General features: G+C 45.8%; 1 protein-coding gene across 1 annotated transcript in view; it reads right to left on the bottom strand.

Moving 5' to 3' along the window:
• Positions 1 to 299: 299 nt before the first annotated feature.
• Positions 300 to 16,165, bottom strand: part of LOC309545285 (pancreatic secretory granule membrane major glycoprotein GP2-like) — a gene marked incomplete at both ends in the record, with an annotated part of 51,629 nt that continues 35,763 nt past the window's right edge. Inside the window, 3 exons of the mRNA XM_082244423.1 lie at positions 300 to 364; positions 8,885 to 8,914; positions 14,079 to 14,151. Of these exons, the coding sequence (XP_082100549.1) occupies positions 300 to 364; positions 8,885 to 8,914; positions 14,079 to 14,151 (168 nt within the window). The remainder of the gene's footprint in view (positions 365 to 8,884; positions 8,915 to 14,078; positions 14,152 to 16,165) is intronic.

Raw genomic sequence — 16,165 nt, 5'->3', positions numbered from 1 at the left:
CTTGCCTTTAGAAGATAAAACGCATATGCGTTATAACATGATCCATTAAGTTCATCATAAATTTGTATTGTAAATTATATGTAGGTTAGATTAACATTAGGAGCCAACAATATAGAACAGTATAGCACAAGCAGATTTGTGACAAGATGCTTATTTTCATTGCTAGCAGCAGAAAATGATTGTACATTATATATGATTTTGTTGCAATTTAGTTGCTAATATGCACAGAGACTTCTTTTCCTTTTGAGAATGTCCATGATGACATTTTGACAAAAGACACCTTATGGGGCTCAAAGAAGTTACATCAGCATCACAGAAATCCATGCTAAGGTCAGTGTGCTCAGTGTCCAGGCAACAGAGAAACCTATGATAATACATAAAATAAACAATTTTAAGGATGTTAAAGGAAATCTATGGTCACAGCATTGACTTTCATTTATTAATATCAGCCTTGTAACAACAATACAAGCAATAGTTATTTTTGACAATCCCATATAAGCTTATTTGAAAATCTCCTTTATTGTGAGTTCTACCTATCTGCTAACCAATGCCATCTCTTTCCATCTGGATTCCCAGCATGATTTGCAGCTTCTCCTCTGCTGTTTACTTTCCATTTCTAAGGACTACATATCCCATGGTACTTTGCTGCCTGCAAGCAGTGATTTATGTACTGATTCCGCCTCCTGAAACTCCTCCTCCTCAGCACCTTCATAGGTCAGAAGGCAGGCTATGAAATGTGTGACACAGCAGTGCCTACAAACAGGGCATAGTGAATATGTGTCACAGAATTCAAGGAAGTACTGTAAATGTGTGGGGATCTTCACAAAGTTTACAAACTTCAAGACCATTCTGATTAACCAGCTGGGGCTGAGGGCACGCAAATACGCGGCCTCTCGGTGGCCAGGCCTTGGTGCCGAGCAGCCGCATATTTGCGTGCAATAGCGCCAACACTGCTTTGCTAAGGGCGCGTGCCTTGCGCGCTCCCGGCACAGTGACGGGTGGTTCACGGAAAGTTCCAGCGTTAGGGACTTTTCAGATCATGTGACCGTCATGACAGCCAATCACAGAGGGTTACCTAGCCATAAGCCCCGCTCCGCTTCCCAGCATAGCAAATCCCTTAAAGGGCTGGTGGCAGCTGGCGTCGGTTAATAGGAAAAGGCTAGAAATAACTGAAATACAATGTAGAGATGTATATATGTTTTTACCATAAATACACTTTAAGGATTTCATTAAGGAGTCCTTTAATGTGATTGATAATTTAAATTGCAGTGGTAATTTGCTAAAAGCTACATTTTTACATTAGGTATTGCAAAGCATTGTAAATTGTGTTGTCTTCCAGCAAAATGTGGCTGCTTTACTTTGTGTATGTATTAAAGTGTATGTCAAGCCAAAAATTAGTTTTCTAGTTCTGAATAGAGAGGGAAAGGATTATAACCCCTGTCAGTTTTGTGGGAAAGTAAAGCATGTGGCTTTTAAAGAACGATCTAGCAATCAATAATTAGATCAATAATTTAATTGCTACATACTGCAAATATACATAAAAATACCTGCTAACATATCTTAAAGCCTTTATTACCCCAACAGTTCATATTCTTGATATGTGGCTGCTGTGCCATGTACTTGTATGAGAAAGTATCCTGTTCTGTTTGTATTGCTGCCTTTATGTGAAATCCCTGGTGTTTCTGCCAGTCTCTCTGCTTTTCTATTAAAAACTGACCACACTAATCAGGGGAGCACACTGTGGCCAGTTCTCTAGCTATGCTGGGAACTCTGTGTGCTCTCCTCCAATCATCAGACTTGTCCTGACACGCCCCCCTTGCACAACCATTCACAGTATTCTGCTGTTTCTCTTCCCCCAGCTCCTATGCAGCTGAGAACAGAGGGAATGTGATCACTTATAAAAAAGGGAAAAAAAAGTTGTTTATAATGTTTTTTTTTTAAATCTATACATAAATGTTTTGCCTTTCATATCTATTTTAGCTTGAATGGGTTGTTTTACAAGGTGAGGGTTTACAATCACTTTAAGGCCTCATTCATATGGGTGTATTGATTAGTACTCCCATGCAGAGGGCCGTGTTTAAAGGTTCAACCGGCACAGGTGGTCCCTGTGGACAGCTGCACAGATCATAATGCACATCCTCGCTTGTACATCCGCGTGGGACCGATGCATGGTTCAGGACAGTGGCGTAACTAGAACTTCCAGGGCCCCGATGCAAGAAACCATAAAGGGCCCCCCCGGACGGGGCCCTTCCCTCCCAGCCTGGTGGTGAAACGCCAGGGCCGGTCGCAAGTGCAATGTTTGTGTGGTAGTTCTGCCATTGGTGTCAGTAGTTTTTTATTTTAATTACATTTTTCTAGCATTTGCAAATTTTTTTTTTTTTTTTTTTACAATATGGATGGTAGGAAGAGGACAGTGGGGATGAAGATGACAGGGATGGGATGGTAGGAAGAGGACAGTGGGGATGAAGATGACAGGGATGGGATGGTAGGAAGAGGACAGTGGGGATGAAGATGACAGGGATGGGATGGGATGGTAGGAAGAGGACAGTGGGGATGAAGATGACGGGGCGGGATGGTAGGAAGAGGACAGTGGGGATGAAGATGACAGGGATGGGATGGTAGGAAGAGGACAGTGGGGATGAAGATGATGGGATGGGATGGTAGGAAGAGGACAGTGGGGATGAAGATGACAGGGATGGGATGGTAGGAAGAGGACAGTGGGGATGAAGATGACAGGGGTGGGATGGTAGGAAGAGGACAGTGGGGATGAAGATGACAGGGATGGGATGGTAGGAAGAGGACAGTGGGGATGAAGATGACAGGGATGGGATGGTAGGAAGAGGACAGTGGGGATGAAGATGACAGGGATGGGATGGTAGGAAGAGGACAGTGGGGATGAAGATGACAGGGATGGGATGGTAGGAAGAGGACAGTGGGGATGAAGATGACAGGGATGGGATGGTAGGAAGAGGACAGTGGGGATGAAGATGACGGGGATGGGATGGTAGGAAGAGGACAGTGGGGATGAAGATGACAGGGATGGGATGGGATGGTAGGAAGAGGACAGTGGGGATGAAGATGACAGGGATGGGATGGTAGGAAGAGGACAGTGGGGATGAAGATGACAGGGATGGGATGGTAGGAAGAGGACAGTGGGGATGAAGATGACAGGGATGGGATGGTAGGAAGAGGACAGTGGGGATGAAGATGACAGGGATGGGATGGGATGGTAGGAAGAGGACAGTGGGGATGAAGATGACAGGGATGGGATGGTAGGAAGAGGACAGTGGGGATGAAGATGACAGGGATGGGATGGGATGGTAGGAAGAGGACAGTGGGGATGAAGATGACAGGGATGGGATGGTAGGAAGAGGACAGTGGGGATGAAGATGACAGGGATGGGATGGTAGGAAGAGGACAGTGGGGATGAAGATGACAGGGGTGGGATGGTAGGAAGAGGACAGTGGGGATGAAGATGACAGGGGTGGGATGGTAGGAAGAGGACAGTGGGGATGAAGATGACAGGGATGGGATGGGATGGTAGGAAGAGGACAGTGGGGATGAAGATGACAGGGATGGGATGGTAGGAAGAGGACAGTGGGGATGAAGATGACAGGGATGGGATGGGATGGTAGGAAGAGGACAGTGGGGATGAAGATGACAGGGATGGGATGGTAGGAAGAGGACAGTGGGGATGAAGATGACAGGGATGGGATGGTAGGAAGAGGACAGTGGGGATGAAGATGACAGGGGTGGGATGGTAGGAAGAGGACAGTGGGGATGAAGATGACAGGGATGGGATGGTAGGAAGAGGACAGTGGGGATGAAGATGACAGGGGTGGGATGGTAGGAAGAGGACAGTGGGGATGAAGATGACAGGGGTGGGATGGTAGGAAGAGGACAGTGGGGATGAAGATGACAGGGATGGGATGGGATGGTAGGAAGAGGACAGTGGGGATGAAGATGACAGGGATGGGATGGTAGGAAGAGGACAGTGGGGATGAAGATGACAGGGATGGGATGGGATGGTAGGAAGAGGACAGTGGGGATGAAGATGATGGGATGGGATGGTAGGAAGAGGACAGTGGGGATGAAGATGACAGGGATGGGATGGTAGGAAGAGGACAGTGGGGATGAAGATGACAGGGGTGGGATGGTAGGAAGAGGACAGTGGGGATGAAGATGACAGGGATGGGATGGTAGGAAGAGGACAGTGGGGATGAAGATGACAGGGATGGGATGGTAGGAAGAGGACAGTGGGGATGAAGATGACGGGATGGGATGGTAGGAAGAGGACAGTGGGGATGAAGATGACAGGGATGGGATGGTAGGAAGAGGACAGTGGGGATGAAGATGACAGGGATGGGATGGTAGGAAGAGGACAGTGGGGATGAAGATGACAGGGATGGGATGGTAGGAAGAGGACAGTGGGGATGAAGATGACAGGGATGGGATGGTAGGAAGAGGACAGTGGGGATGAAGATGACAGGGATGGGATGGTAGGAAGAGGACAGTGGGGATGAAGATGACGGGGATGGGATGGTAGGAAGAGGACAGTGGGGATGAAGATGATAGGGATGGGATGGGATGGTAGGAAGAGGACAGTGGGGATGAAGATGACAGGGATGGGATGGTAGGAAGAGGACAGTGGGGATGAAGATGACAGGGATGGGATGGTAGGAAGAGGACAGTGGGGATGAAGATGACAGGGATGGGATGGTAGGAAGAGGACAGTGGGGATGAAGATGACAGGGATGGGATGGGATGGTAGGAAGAGGACAGTGGGGATGAAGATGACAGGGATGGGATGGTAGGAAGAGGACAGTGGGGATGAAGATGACAGGGATGGGATGGGATGGTAGGAAGAGGACAGTGGGGATGAAGATGACAGGGATGGGATGGTAGGAAGAGGACAGTGGGGATGAAGATGACAGGGATGGGATGGTAGGAAGAGGACAGTGGGGATGAAGATGACAGGGGTGGGATGGTAGGAAGAGGACAGTGGGGATGAAGATGACAGGGGTGGGATGGTAGGAAGAGGACAGTGGGGATGAAGATGACAGGGATGGGATGGGATGGTAGGAAGAGGACAGTGGGGATGAAGATGACAGGGATGGGATGGTAGGAAGAGGACAGTGGGGATGAAGATGACAGGGATGGGATGGGATGGTAGGAAGAGGACAGTGGGGATGAAGATGACAGGGATGGGATGGTAGGAAGAGGACAGTGGGGATGAAGATGACAGGGATGGGATGGTAGGAAGAGGACAGTGGGGATGAAGATGACAGGGGTGGGATGGTAGGAAGAGGACAGTGGGGATGAAGATGACAGGGATGGGATGGTAGGAAGAGGACAGTGGGGATGAAGATGACAGGGATGGGATGGTAGGAAGAGGACAGTGGGGATGAAGATGACAGGGATGGGATGGGATGGTAGGAAGAGGACAGTGGGGATGAAGATGACAGGGATGGGATGGTAGGAAGAGGACAGTGGGGATGAAGAGGACAGGGATGGGATGGTAGGAAGAGGACAGTGGGGATGAAGATGACAGGGATGGGATGGGATGGTAGGAAGAGGACAGTGGGGATGAAGATGACAGGGATGGGATGGTAGGAAGAGGACAGTGGGGATGAAGAGGACAGGGATGGGATGGTAGGAAGAGGACAGTGGGGATGAAGATGACAGGGATGGGATGGTAGGAAGAGGACAGTGGGGATGAAGATGACAGGGATGGGATGGTAGGAAGAGGACAGTGGGGATGAAGAGGACAGGGATGGGATGGTAGGAAGAGGACAGTGGGGATGAAGAGGACAGGGATGGGATGGTAGGAAGAGGACAGTGGGGATGAAGATGACAGGGATGGGATGGGATGGTAGGAAGAGGACAGTGGGGATGAAGATGACAGGGATGGGATGGTAGGAAGAGGACAGTGGGGATGAAGAGGACAGGGATGGGATGGTAGGAAGAGGACAGTGGGGATGAAGATGACAGGGATGGGATGGTAGGAAGAGGACAGTGGGGATGAAGATGACAGGGATGGGATGGTAGGAAGAGGACAGTGGGGATGAAGAGGACAGGGATGGGATGGTAGGAAGAGGACAGTGGGGATGAAGAGGACAGGGGGTGGGGTGGTAGAAGTTTTACATACACCCCTCCATCTCCATACACCCCCCCCCCCATCTTCACCCCCTAGCACCATACACCTCCACCACCCCCCCCACTCTTGCAAGTTAGTAATATAATATACATATCACAGACCTCAGATCGGCGCTGTTGCAAACTCTGCAGAGTGGAGAGAGCTGGTCCCGCCTCCTCTCCTCTGTGTGCTGTACAGGAAACACACAGGAAGGGGGAGGGGCGGGTTCAGTGCTCGTCTCTTGCTCGTCTCTGCTCTCTGCACACAGGCAGCCGCAGCTGGGGAGAGAGACAAGCTGGCAGTAGCTGCCGTGTGTGTATTGTAACTCGCTGAGGATCGGGGAGCTCCGGTCTCAGCTGCGCTTGCCGCTCATCCTTTCTATACATACAGGGGGCCCTCTAGGGCCCCCTGCAGCATGGGGCCCGGTCGCCATGGCGACCCCTGCGACCCCTGTATGTCCGCCCCTGGTTCAGGATGCAGTCTGTCTGCATTCTGAGCCTTGCATTGGCCCCACACGGATGTACACCCAAGGACGACGTCTACCTGTCAATGATTTGAACAGGCTGATTGCATGCGGCTGCACAGACCACCTGTGCCCCCTGGATGCATAAACATGGCCCTCTGTTTACCCGCACATGTGAGTTTACGGTTTACCTGCACATGTGAGTTTACGGTTTACCTGCACATGTGGGTTTACAGTTTACCTGCCAGAGATGTATAGTAACGAAGTAGAACTACTTAAGTACTGTACTTAAGTACCGAAATGCGGTATCTGTACTTTCCTAGAGTAGAATTTTTTTCTCCTACTTCTACTTTTACTTCACTACATTTTTTCGATGATTTCGATACTTCTACTCAAGTATTTTTTTTTGTGCTGCATAGTTACTCGTTACTTTTAAAAAAATTACCACTGCCAGAACAGTAGATGGCAGGTTGCATAACGCTCAAAAAAATGTGTATAATGTCATTTGTAAATCAGCGCATACGAAAATAAAGGCTGTGTATAATAAAAGCTGCTATACCAAATCTTTCCAATAAAAAGAAAATATGAAACAAACAAATAAATGGTGCTACAGCGCTTAAAGTGCATCAAGAAACTACTAACAAACACAGGTTAATCATTTGAATAAATCATTTGAAATAATAAAAAACAATATGATGTTCAAACTTTTGACTTCTTTCTTTAATAACTACATAACACAGTACTTCTACTTCTACTTTCAGTACTTGAGTAGAAATTTTTTTTCAAAACTACTGGTACTTTTTACTTTTAGTACTTAAGTAGCAAATTTTTTGAAAAAACTACTTGCAATACTTAAGTAAAAAAAATGTTGAATAATTTAGTACTTCTACTTAAGTAACTTTTTCTGTGAGCACTTCCACTTCTACTCAAGTCACTTTTTGATCGAGCACTTGTACTTTTACTCAAGTAGAAATTTCGAGTACTTTATACAAGTCTGTTACCTGCACACGTGAGTTTATGGTTTACTTGCACATGTGAGTTTATGGTTTACCTGCACATGTGGGTTTACGGTTTACCTGCACATACGTGTCCAGTAGTTTTTCCAAACCTGGAAGTTTCATAGTCGGGAAATACTTTGGACACGCAGGTGGGGGTAAATGCTGATGCACCGCGTCAGTGTTTAGAAGAGTCACCTGAATGGCAGGCTATACATAACACGTGCAGCTATACTGTCCTGGGAAAGCACAAGCAGATTCACGCTAGGTATAAAAAAAATGCCTATTTTAGTCTGTGTGCATGAACTCCAAAGTGGAACTTTATGCTAGGAAATGAAAAGGGTGAACAGGCAGGATTTTTAATGCATAAGAGACATGCATTAAAGCTACTTACCTACCTGTTCGCCCCTGTACTGTAAGCTGCGCATATGCTCCCCACTGCACACATTTGGCAATGCCAAAGCCGATGGAACTCCCGCACATTTCAGTCCAGAAGATGACAGCAGCAGGCGATCAAGACCCAGAAGCCTGCTGCCCCAAGATGTTAGCGGCTGGCAGGGCATTCCAGGATGGCCACATTGCTGGATTGAAGATGAGTATACTGTAGTTCCACTTTAAAGATGTCAGATTAGCCACAAGAACTGAGTGATATGCAGGGCCATAATATGAAATACATTTTTTTGTCCACCACTTCAAACTTTCTATTAAATCAGAATGTTTTTCCAATAGCAATATTTAGGAAACAGACTAAGGATCCTTTCACACAGGTTTTCTGCCCGGCGGGCTCCGTTTTGCTCAGCAGAGTTCGATCCGCTGATCCCCGCTGAGCAGGCGGATGACAGGTCCGTCTCCGCCTACTTTGCAGAGACGGAGCTGTCAGATCCCCACTCTCCTCTATGGGAGATCGGATGATAACGGACCGCCTGTCTGTTTTCATCCGATCCAATCCAATCCGATCCTCCAGACCGATGGAAAATAGGGTTTCTATCCGTCCGGATTTCACGGACAGGATCGGATTAGATAGCATCGGGTGTCAGTGGACATGTCACCGATGACATCCGATGCTCCACAGGGGTGAATGGAGGATCCGATCAGGTCCGCCTGAAAAACTGACAGGAGGACCGAATCGGAAAACCCGTGTGAAAGGGCCCTAAAGAGTGAAAGTAGCATTCTCTTTCTCCAACAGATATTTTTAGAGGTTCTGATTTCCTTTACGTTCCCAATAGTGAAATATAGGTAAATCTTGTTTCAAGCTACTCAAAATATATTATAAGAGATTACCGTACTTACTGTTGGCAGAGTTAACGTCATACATTTCAGCTGTAAGACAACAACATATTGGTAAGCTGGGAATTATAGTAAAATAATAGGCACTCATTCCGTAGAATGAATCATATGACCTTCTTGCTTCAAAGCTTTGTACTTTATACTGAACATGTTACTTTTACTTAGGATCGAGTGAAACAACAATTGCAGGCAATAAATGCAAACCTCCTGCAGCTTTTTTTTACTGACAAAACATGGAAAAAATTTACTGACAGCACATTTTTTTTACTGACTATTTAACCACTTGCCGACCAGCTGCCATTGATATACAGCGACAGGTCGGCAGGTTCCCACGAATTGCCGTACCTGTATGGCGGTTTGCAGTAGCGATCCTGAGGGCACGCGTGGGAAAGCTGATCTACGGGGCCAGCGGCCCGCGATCGCTCCACCCGTGAAGAGAGAAAGGCCGTTGTTCTCTCAGCTCATAACACAGAGCTCCTGTGATCCTCCTATTTAGGAATACAGGTCTCTGTGTTGATTTCACAAGCCCATCCTCCTCACAGTTGGAAAACACCCCCTGGGCTCACATTTAACCCTTTGATCGCCCCTAGGTTAACCCCTTCCCTGCAAGTGTCATTATAACAGTAGCAGTGCATATTTTTAGCACTGATTACTGTAGTAATGTCACTGGTCCATCTAAAAAAGTAAAAAATGTCAGGGGTCCAAACTGTCCACCGCAATGTCGCAGTCTCGCTAGAAATCGCTGATCACCGCCATTACTAGTAAGAAATAAATAAATAAAAATGACATAAATCTTTCCCCTGGTTTTGACGCGATAACTTTTGCATAAACCAATCAAAATACGCTTATTGGGATTTTATTGGGAATGTTATATAACAGAAATTAAAAAATATTGTTTTTTTTTTTTCAGAATTGTCGCTTTTTTTTTTGTTTATAGCGCAAAAAAATAAAAATTGCAGAGGCAGTGGTGTATTTTGGTTTTGTGCTGCCCTAGGCAAGACTAAAATTGGGCGCCCCCCTCCTATGTAAATTTGCCCCACCCCTTCCTGTATAACAGATGTGACTCCCTCCAAAATTAAAGGACTACAAGTCCCAGCAAGAACCCCTGAGATCTCACGAGAGGGGGTGGGAGAGAGAGAGGGGGGTGGGGGGAATGAGAGAGAGAGAGAGGGTGGTGGGAGAGAGATAGAGAGAGAAGGTGGGGGGGGGGGGAGAGAAAGAGAGAGAGAGGGTGGTGGGGGGGGAAGAGAGAGTGGTGGGGGTGAGAGAGAGAGAGAGGGTGGTGGGAGAGAGAGAGAGTGGAGAGAGAGAGAAAGGTGGGAGAGAGAGAGAGGAGAGAGAGAGAGACAGTGGGGAGAGAGAGGGTGGTGGGAGAGAGAGAGAGTGGAGAGAAAGAGGTGGGAGGGAGAGACAAAAAGAGGGGAGAGAGAGAGAGAGAGAGAGAGAGAGAGTGGAGAAAGAGAGAGAGAGAGGGTGGTGGGAGAGAGAGAGAGAGAGAGAGAGAGAGAGGGTGGTGGAAGAGAGGGGGGATGAGAGAGAGGAGGGGATGAGAGAGAGAGGAGGGAATGAGAGGGAGCGAGAGAGAGAGAGAGAGGGGATGAGAGAGAGAGAGCAGGAGGGGGTAAGAGAGAGTGGGAGGGGGTGAGAGAGAGAGGGGGTGGGTGAGAGAGAGAGGGGGAATGGAGAGAGAGAGGGGGGGGTGAGAGAAAGAGGGGAAGAGAGAGGGTGTGGGAGAGAGAGAAAGAGAGAAAGGGGGTGGTGGGGGAGAGAAAGAGAGGGGGGCTGGGAGAGAGAGAGTGGGGTGGGAGAGAGAGGAAGAGGGGGTGGGAGAGATGGGGGGTGGGAAGCACTAGCAACCAGTGGCCAATAGAGTCCCAGGTGAAGGCGGCTATTTTGCCGCCCCCCAGCAAAGTGCTGTCCTTGGCCTGGGCCTTGTTGGCCTAGGCCAAAATACAGCACTGTGCAGAGGTGATCAAATACCACCAAAAGAAAGCTCTATTTGTGGGGTAAAAAAGGACATCAATTTTATTTGGATACAGCATTGCACGGCCGCGCAATTGTCCGTTAAATTAACGTAGTGTTGAATCGTAAAAAATGGCCTGGTCATTAAGGGGGAAAATCTTCCGGTTCAGAAGTGGGTAATACTAAGGTAACCGATATTTAAACAGTATAAGCACAATATGGAAACACTGGCAATACCCATAATAAGTAATTTGCCTGGTTTACACTTAAAAAGTCAACGCAGCATGACAAATGATCAGCCCCTGATATTTACACACAGTAGTTAAAGATCACTAGCTTTTACAGAGAGTCAGTATACTACTAATTTACCGACGGTTGGCAACCCTGTCTAGGATTTAGGCCGGGTTCACACTTACACGTTACGATAATGCGCACAAAATCAGGTGTTCCTGCAATACACGAAAAATGCACATTCCTTTTACAGGCAGGCAGGAGTGATTTTAATTCTTAGTGGCATCCCAACACACCTTGCTGATGTGCGCCAAATTAGAAGCTACCAGGGTATTAGGCCCCTTTCACACGGGCTTTCCGATCAGGTCCGTCTGTCAGTTTCTCAGGCGGACCTGATCGGATGCTCCATGCACCTCTATAGAGCAGCAGATGTCAGCGGTGACATGTCCGCTGACACCCACTGCTCTCCCATCCGATCCTGTCCATGAAATCCGGACAGATGGAAACCCTATTTTCCATCCGTCTAGAGAATTGGATCGGATAGGATCAGATGAAAACGGACAGGCGGTCCGTTTTCATCTGATCTCCCATAGAGGAGAGCGGGGATCTGACAGGTAAGCGGAGACGGAGCTGTCATCCGCCTGCTCAGCGGGGATCAGCGGATCGATCCCCGCTGAGCAAAACGGAAAGCCCATGTGAATGGCCCTTATGTTTTGGTGCAGCATTATTTTTGAAAAAGGGTTATGAACTTCTCTTGTGTTATTTGAACACAAAAACACACAAATGCAAACAGAGCCTAAAAAAGGGAGTAGGGTAAACTGGTACACTACAGAATTACTGGGCTGGTATGCTGCGTTCCCCATACTCATCTCTAGGCTTCGAAGTTTCCAATTTTGACTGTTGTGTACATTTGATATCGTTATTAACTACATCCTTCCCAAACAAAACAAGACCCATCCAGGTGTTATTTGCAAAAACAGTCACTTCCATTGTATAGATACGTCATTATTTTGACGGTAAATACCAGGGTTATGACAGCAGCTAGCTGCCATAACCCCGTATTCTTTTATACAGTGAGTGATTCAGCGCCCAATAAAGTGGTCCCGGCAGTGGATTCGCCATTAGTGCACTTTGATAGGCAGCGAGAGAGGTGCCCCCCCGCCGCTTTCCGGTCGTTTCTCCGCTTACCGTAGCCGTCAGTATAGGGAAAAATTATCCAATCCCCCGGAACGATGGACAGGAAGTCGAGTGAGGGCATCTGACATCACTTCCGCCTAACGGCCTCACAGCAGTAGTATACTCTGCTTTTTCATTTTTACCTACAGGTAAACCTATAATAAGTCTTACCTGTAGGTAAAATGAATATCTCCTTTAGGAGATATTCACCCTGCATGCAGCCGCTGACACCAGCGGCGCATGCACTCTGAAGGTCCGGCGTATCTTGCCGGACCTTCAGAGCTCCTTGCCGGTAAGTGAACTCCCGCTATGACGTCCCGCGAAAGTGATGTCATTGCGGCTCCGGCGCTGTGAGTGGCCAAACCCAGGAGAGACGCCGAGGGAACATGTCAGCTCCCTCAGCGGTGTCCGGGCGTCTGTGTGGTGGTACTAACACATTATGCCATTGTCCAGCAGGTTTTGCTTTTGTTTTTTTACACAGGGGATACAACCGCTTTAAAGGGGCAATTTTTTGTTTTTGGGTAAATGTAAAATTACATTTTTTTTTTTTGCTTTTAAGTGTAAATACGAGATCTGAGATCTTTTTGACCCCAGATCTCAAAAAAAAAAAAAAAAAGGCCCTGTCCTGCTTATTTCTATTACAAGGGATGTTTACATTCCTTGTAATAGGAATAGAAGTGCTAAAAAAAAAAAAACAAAATTAAAGGGACAGTGTAAAAATCAAAAATGAAAAGTAAAATAAATAAATAAAAATAAAAAGTTAAGCGCCCCGTCCCTCCGAGCTTGCGCGCAGAAGCGAACGCATACAGTATGTAAGTCGTGCCCACATATGAAGACTGTGTTCAAACAACACATGTGAGGTATCGCCACGATTATTAGGCCTCATGCACACTGGACGTTTTTACAGCTGCTGTTTTTGGCACCAGAATTTTTATTTTTTTTTTGCAGTCAGTAAACTCCCCAGCATGTTATCCTATGTGTCCATGCACACATAGACTGTTATCAGCAGTTTCTGGCAGGGGCATTTTCTGGTTGGAAAAAAACCCCCCAGAGCCTAGTGGGTTTTAGGAGGCACTTTTCAGCTGTAAAAATGCTCTAACTCTGATAAACCTAAAAAAAAAAAAAAATGCTAAAAAATGACAAAAAACACGGCTATTTGGCATTTATCAACATTTTTGAGACATACGCTTTGTGGGAGTATAGTTTTGCTAAAAAAAAAGCTAAAAATTGCTACAGGTGAAAAAAGTTAAAAAACGCTAACAAAAAAACACTACTGCAAAAAAGCTGAAAAACACCTTCCACAACTACAGCTTTCTACTGACCTTTTGATAATGTTCAGTGTGCACAAGGCCTTAGAGGGGGAGCAATAATTGTAGCACTAGACCTCCTCTGTAAATCTAAAGAGGTAACCTGTAAACATTTTTAAAGTGTCGCCTATGGAGATTTTTAAGTACTGAGTTTGTCGCCATTCCACGAGTGTGTGCAATTTTACAGCATGACATGTTAGGTATCTATTTACTCGCTGTAACATCACCTTTCGCTAATTTTCTTTTTTAATTTAAAAAGGGTATTCCCCCCCCCCCCAAAAAAAAAATTGCATTTGTAAGACCACTGCGCAAAGGCGTGACATAAAATATTGCAACAATCTCCATTTTATTCTCTAGGGTCTCTGTTAAAAAATGCATAATTATAAAATGGTCGATCACAATTGTGCACTGTAAGGAACCTTTTTCTACCATCTTAAAAACAAGTAACTGAATCTAACGTAGTTGAAGTGCAGTATCAGTTGGAATCAGGTTTACAAAATTGGGGATGTAAGACTACGTACTTGAATCCAAAGAAACGCTGACAGTAACTGGAGTACCCTGAATGTCAGCTGATTTGCTTTGAGCGCTGCAGCCCTGTAATGACAAAACAGGTATTTAATTAGTACATAAGGAACGATTTAAAGCCATCTCCAACCAGCAAATATTTTAGACTTTCAGATGACTAGAAATGCAAATGTGTTATTTCAATATATGACCTTCAAAAGAATATATAGTGTTTTCAAATAAAGTCTTAATTTCTTATTCTCTATGTCTAGGATAATACATGTATATTTTTATTTCTTTTAATGGAATTAAATATGTAAAATAAAACTAAATATTTCATAGCTACCACTTCAATCCAGTAGGTGGCGTGTGTGAGTATTGTTCTAAAGGCTTCAAACTGTTTTACTGCTGTGCTATAGATATACACTATATCAGTGTTTCTCAACCTTTTGTCAGTCAAGGTACCCTTTAAAAATTAAGGACAATCTCGGGGCACCCTTTAAAAATTATGGACAGTCTTGAGGCACCCAATTCTAAAATGTATAAACTTTTCTAATAGTTTTACATAATGCAATACCATCCATACAAGTAGGACACCCAAACTTAGAGGTGAGTTAATCTTCCAAAGCAAATCCACTTTTGCAAACCGGTACTGACTAGTATTACAATGTTTCTCTTCTCCCTTATTTTTCTCCTTCACTCAGCTAATGTGACCCCAACACTGATAGAGAGGGGCAGGGGAGGGTCAAACAATAAGAAGGTTGTAATGGTGCACAATGAAAACCCGTGGCTTTGTGTAACTAAAAGGCAGGCTTTATACACACACTGGCTTGTATTCGATTTCTGGGCAATTTTTAAGCATTTAGCCAAGGCACCCCTGAAGAAACCTCAAGGCACCCCAGTGTGCCTGGGCACACTGGTTGAAAAAGGCTGCACTATATTGTCCAAAGTATTGGGACGCCTGCCTTTACACGCACATGAACATTAATGGCATTCCAGTCTTAGTCTGTAGGATTCAATATTGCGTTGGCCCACCCTTTGCAGCTATAACAGCTTCAACTCTTCTGGAAAGGCTGTCCACAAGGTTTAGGAGTGTCTATGGAAATGCTTGACCATTTTTATAGAAGCGCATTTGTAAGGTCAGGCACTGATGTTGGACGAGAAGGCCTGGCTCACAGTCTCTGTTCTAATTCATTCTAAAGGTGTTCTATCAGGAAGAGGTCAGGACTCTGTGCAGGCCAGTCAAGTTCTTCCACCCCAAACTCGCTCATCCATGTCTTTATGGACCTTGCTTTGTGCACAGTCATGTTGGAACAAGAAGGGGCCATCCCCAAACTGTTCCCACAAAGTTGGGAGCATGAAATTTTCCAAAATGTCTTGGTATGCTGATGCCTTAAGAGTTTCCTTCACTGGAACTAAGGGGCCAAGCCCAACCCCTGAAAGACAACCCCACACCATAATCCCCTCGCTACTAAATGATTTGGATCAGTGCACACATCAAGGTCCATAAAGACATGGATGAGCGAGTTTGGGGTGGAGGAACTTGACTGGCCTGCACAGGGTCCTGACCTCAACCCAATAGAACACCTTTAGGATGAATTAGAGCGGAGACTGGGGGGAAGGCCTTCTCTCCAACAACAGTGCTTGACCGCACAAATGCACTTCTAGAAGAATGGCCAAACATTCACATAGAGACACTCCTAAACCTTGTGGACAGCCTTCCCAGAAGAGTTGAAGCTGTTATAGCTGCAAAGGGTGGGCCAACTCAGTATTGAACCCTACAGACTAAGACTGTGTGTGCCATTAAAGCTCGTGTGCGTGTACAGGCAGGCGTCCCAATACTTTTGATAATATAGTGTAGATTTTGATACTAAGATATGAGATCTGCACCTCATTCAATGATATAAGATGCATATACACAAATAAATTATTATTTTCACTTTATCCAGGTTTGTTTTTAATCATTTTTAGCCTTCGTCATCAGACAGAATGTACTGTGTATATTCCTTTTGATTGGTAATATTACTACCAAATGTTCACAATATTGTGATTTTTCCCATTTTGTGATTGTGCATGGATAATAAGTTTATATGGACACTTCTTC

This window comes from Pelophylax lessonae, assembly GCF_965119305.1.
Source record: "Pelophylax lessonae genome assembly, chromosome: 2".
Taxonomy (NCBI): Eukaryota; Metazoa; Chordata; class Amphibia; order Anura; family Ranidae; genus Pelophylax; species Pelophylax lessonae.
This window is presented reverse-complemented; position numbering and strand designations above follow the sequence as displayed.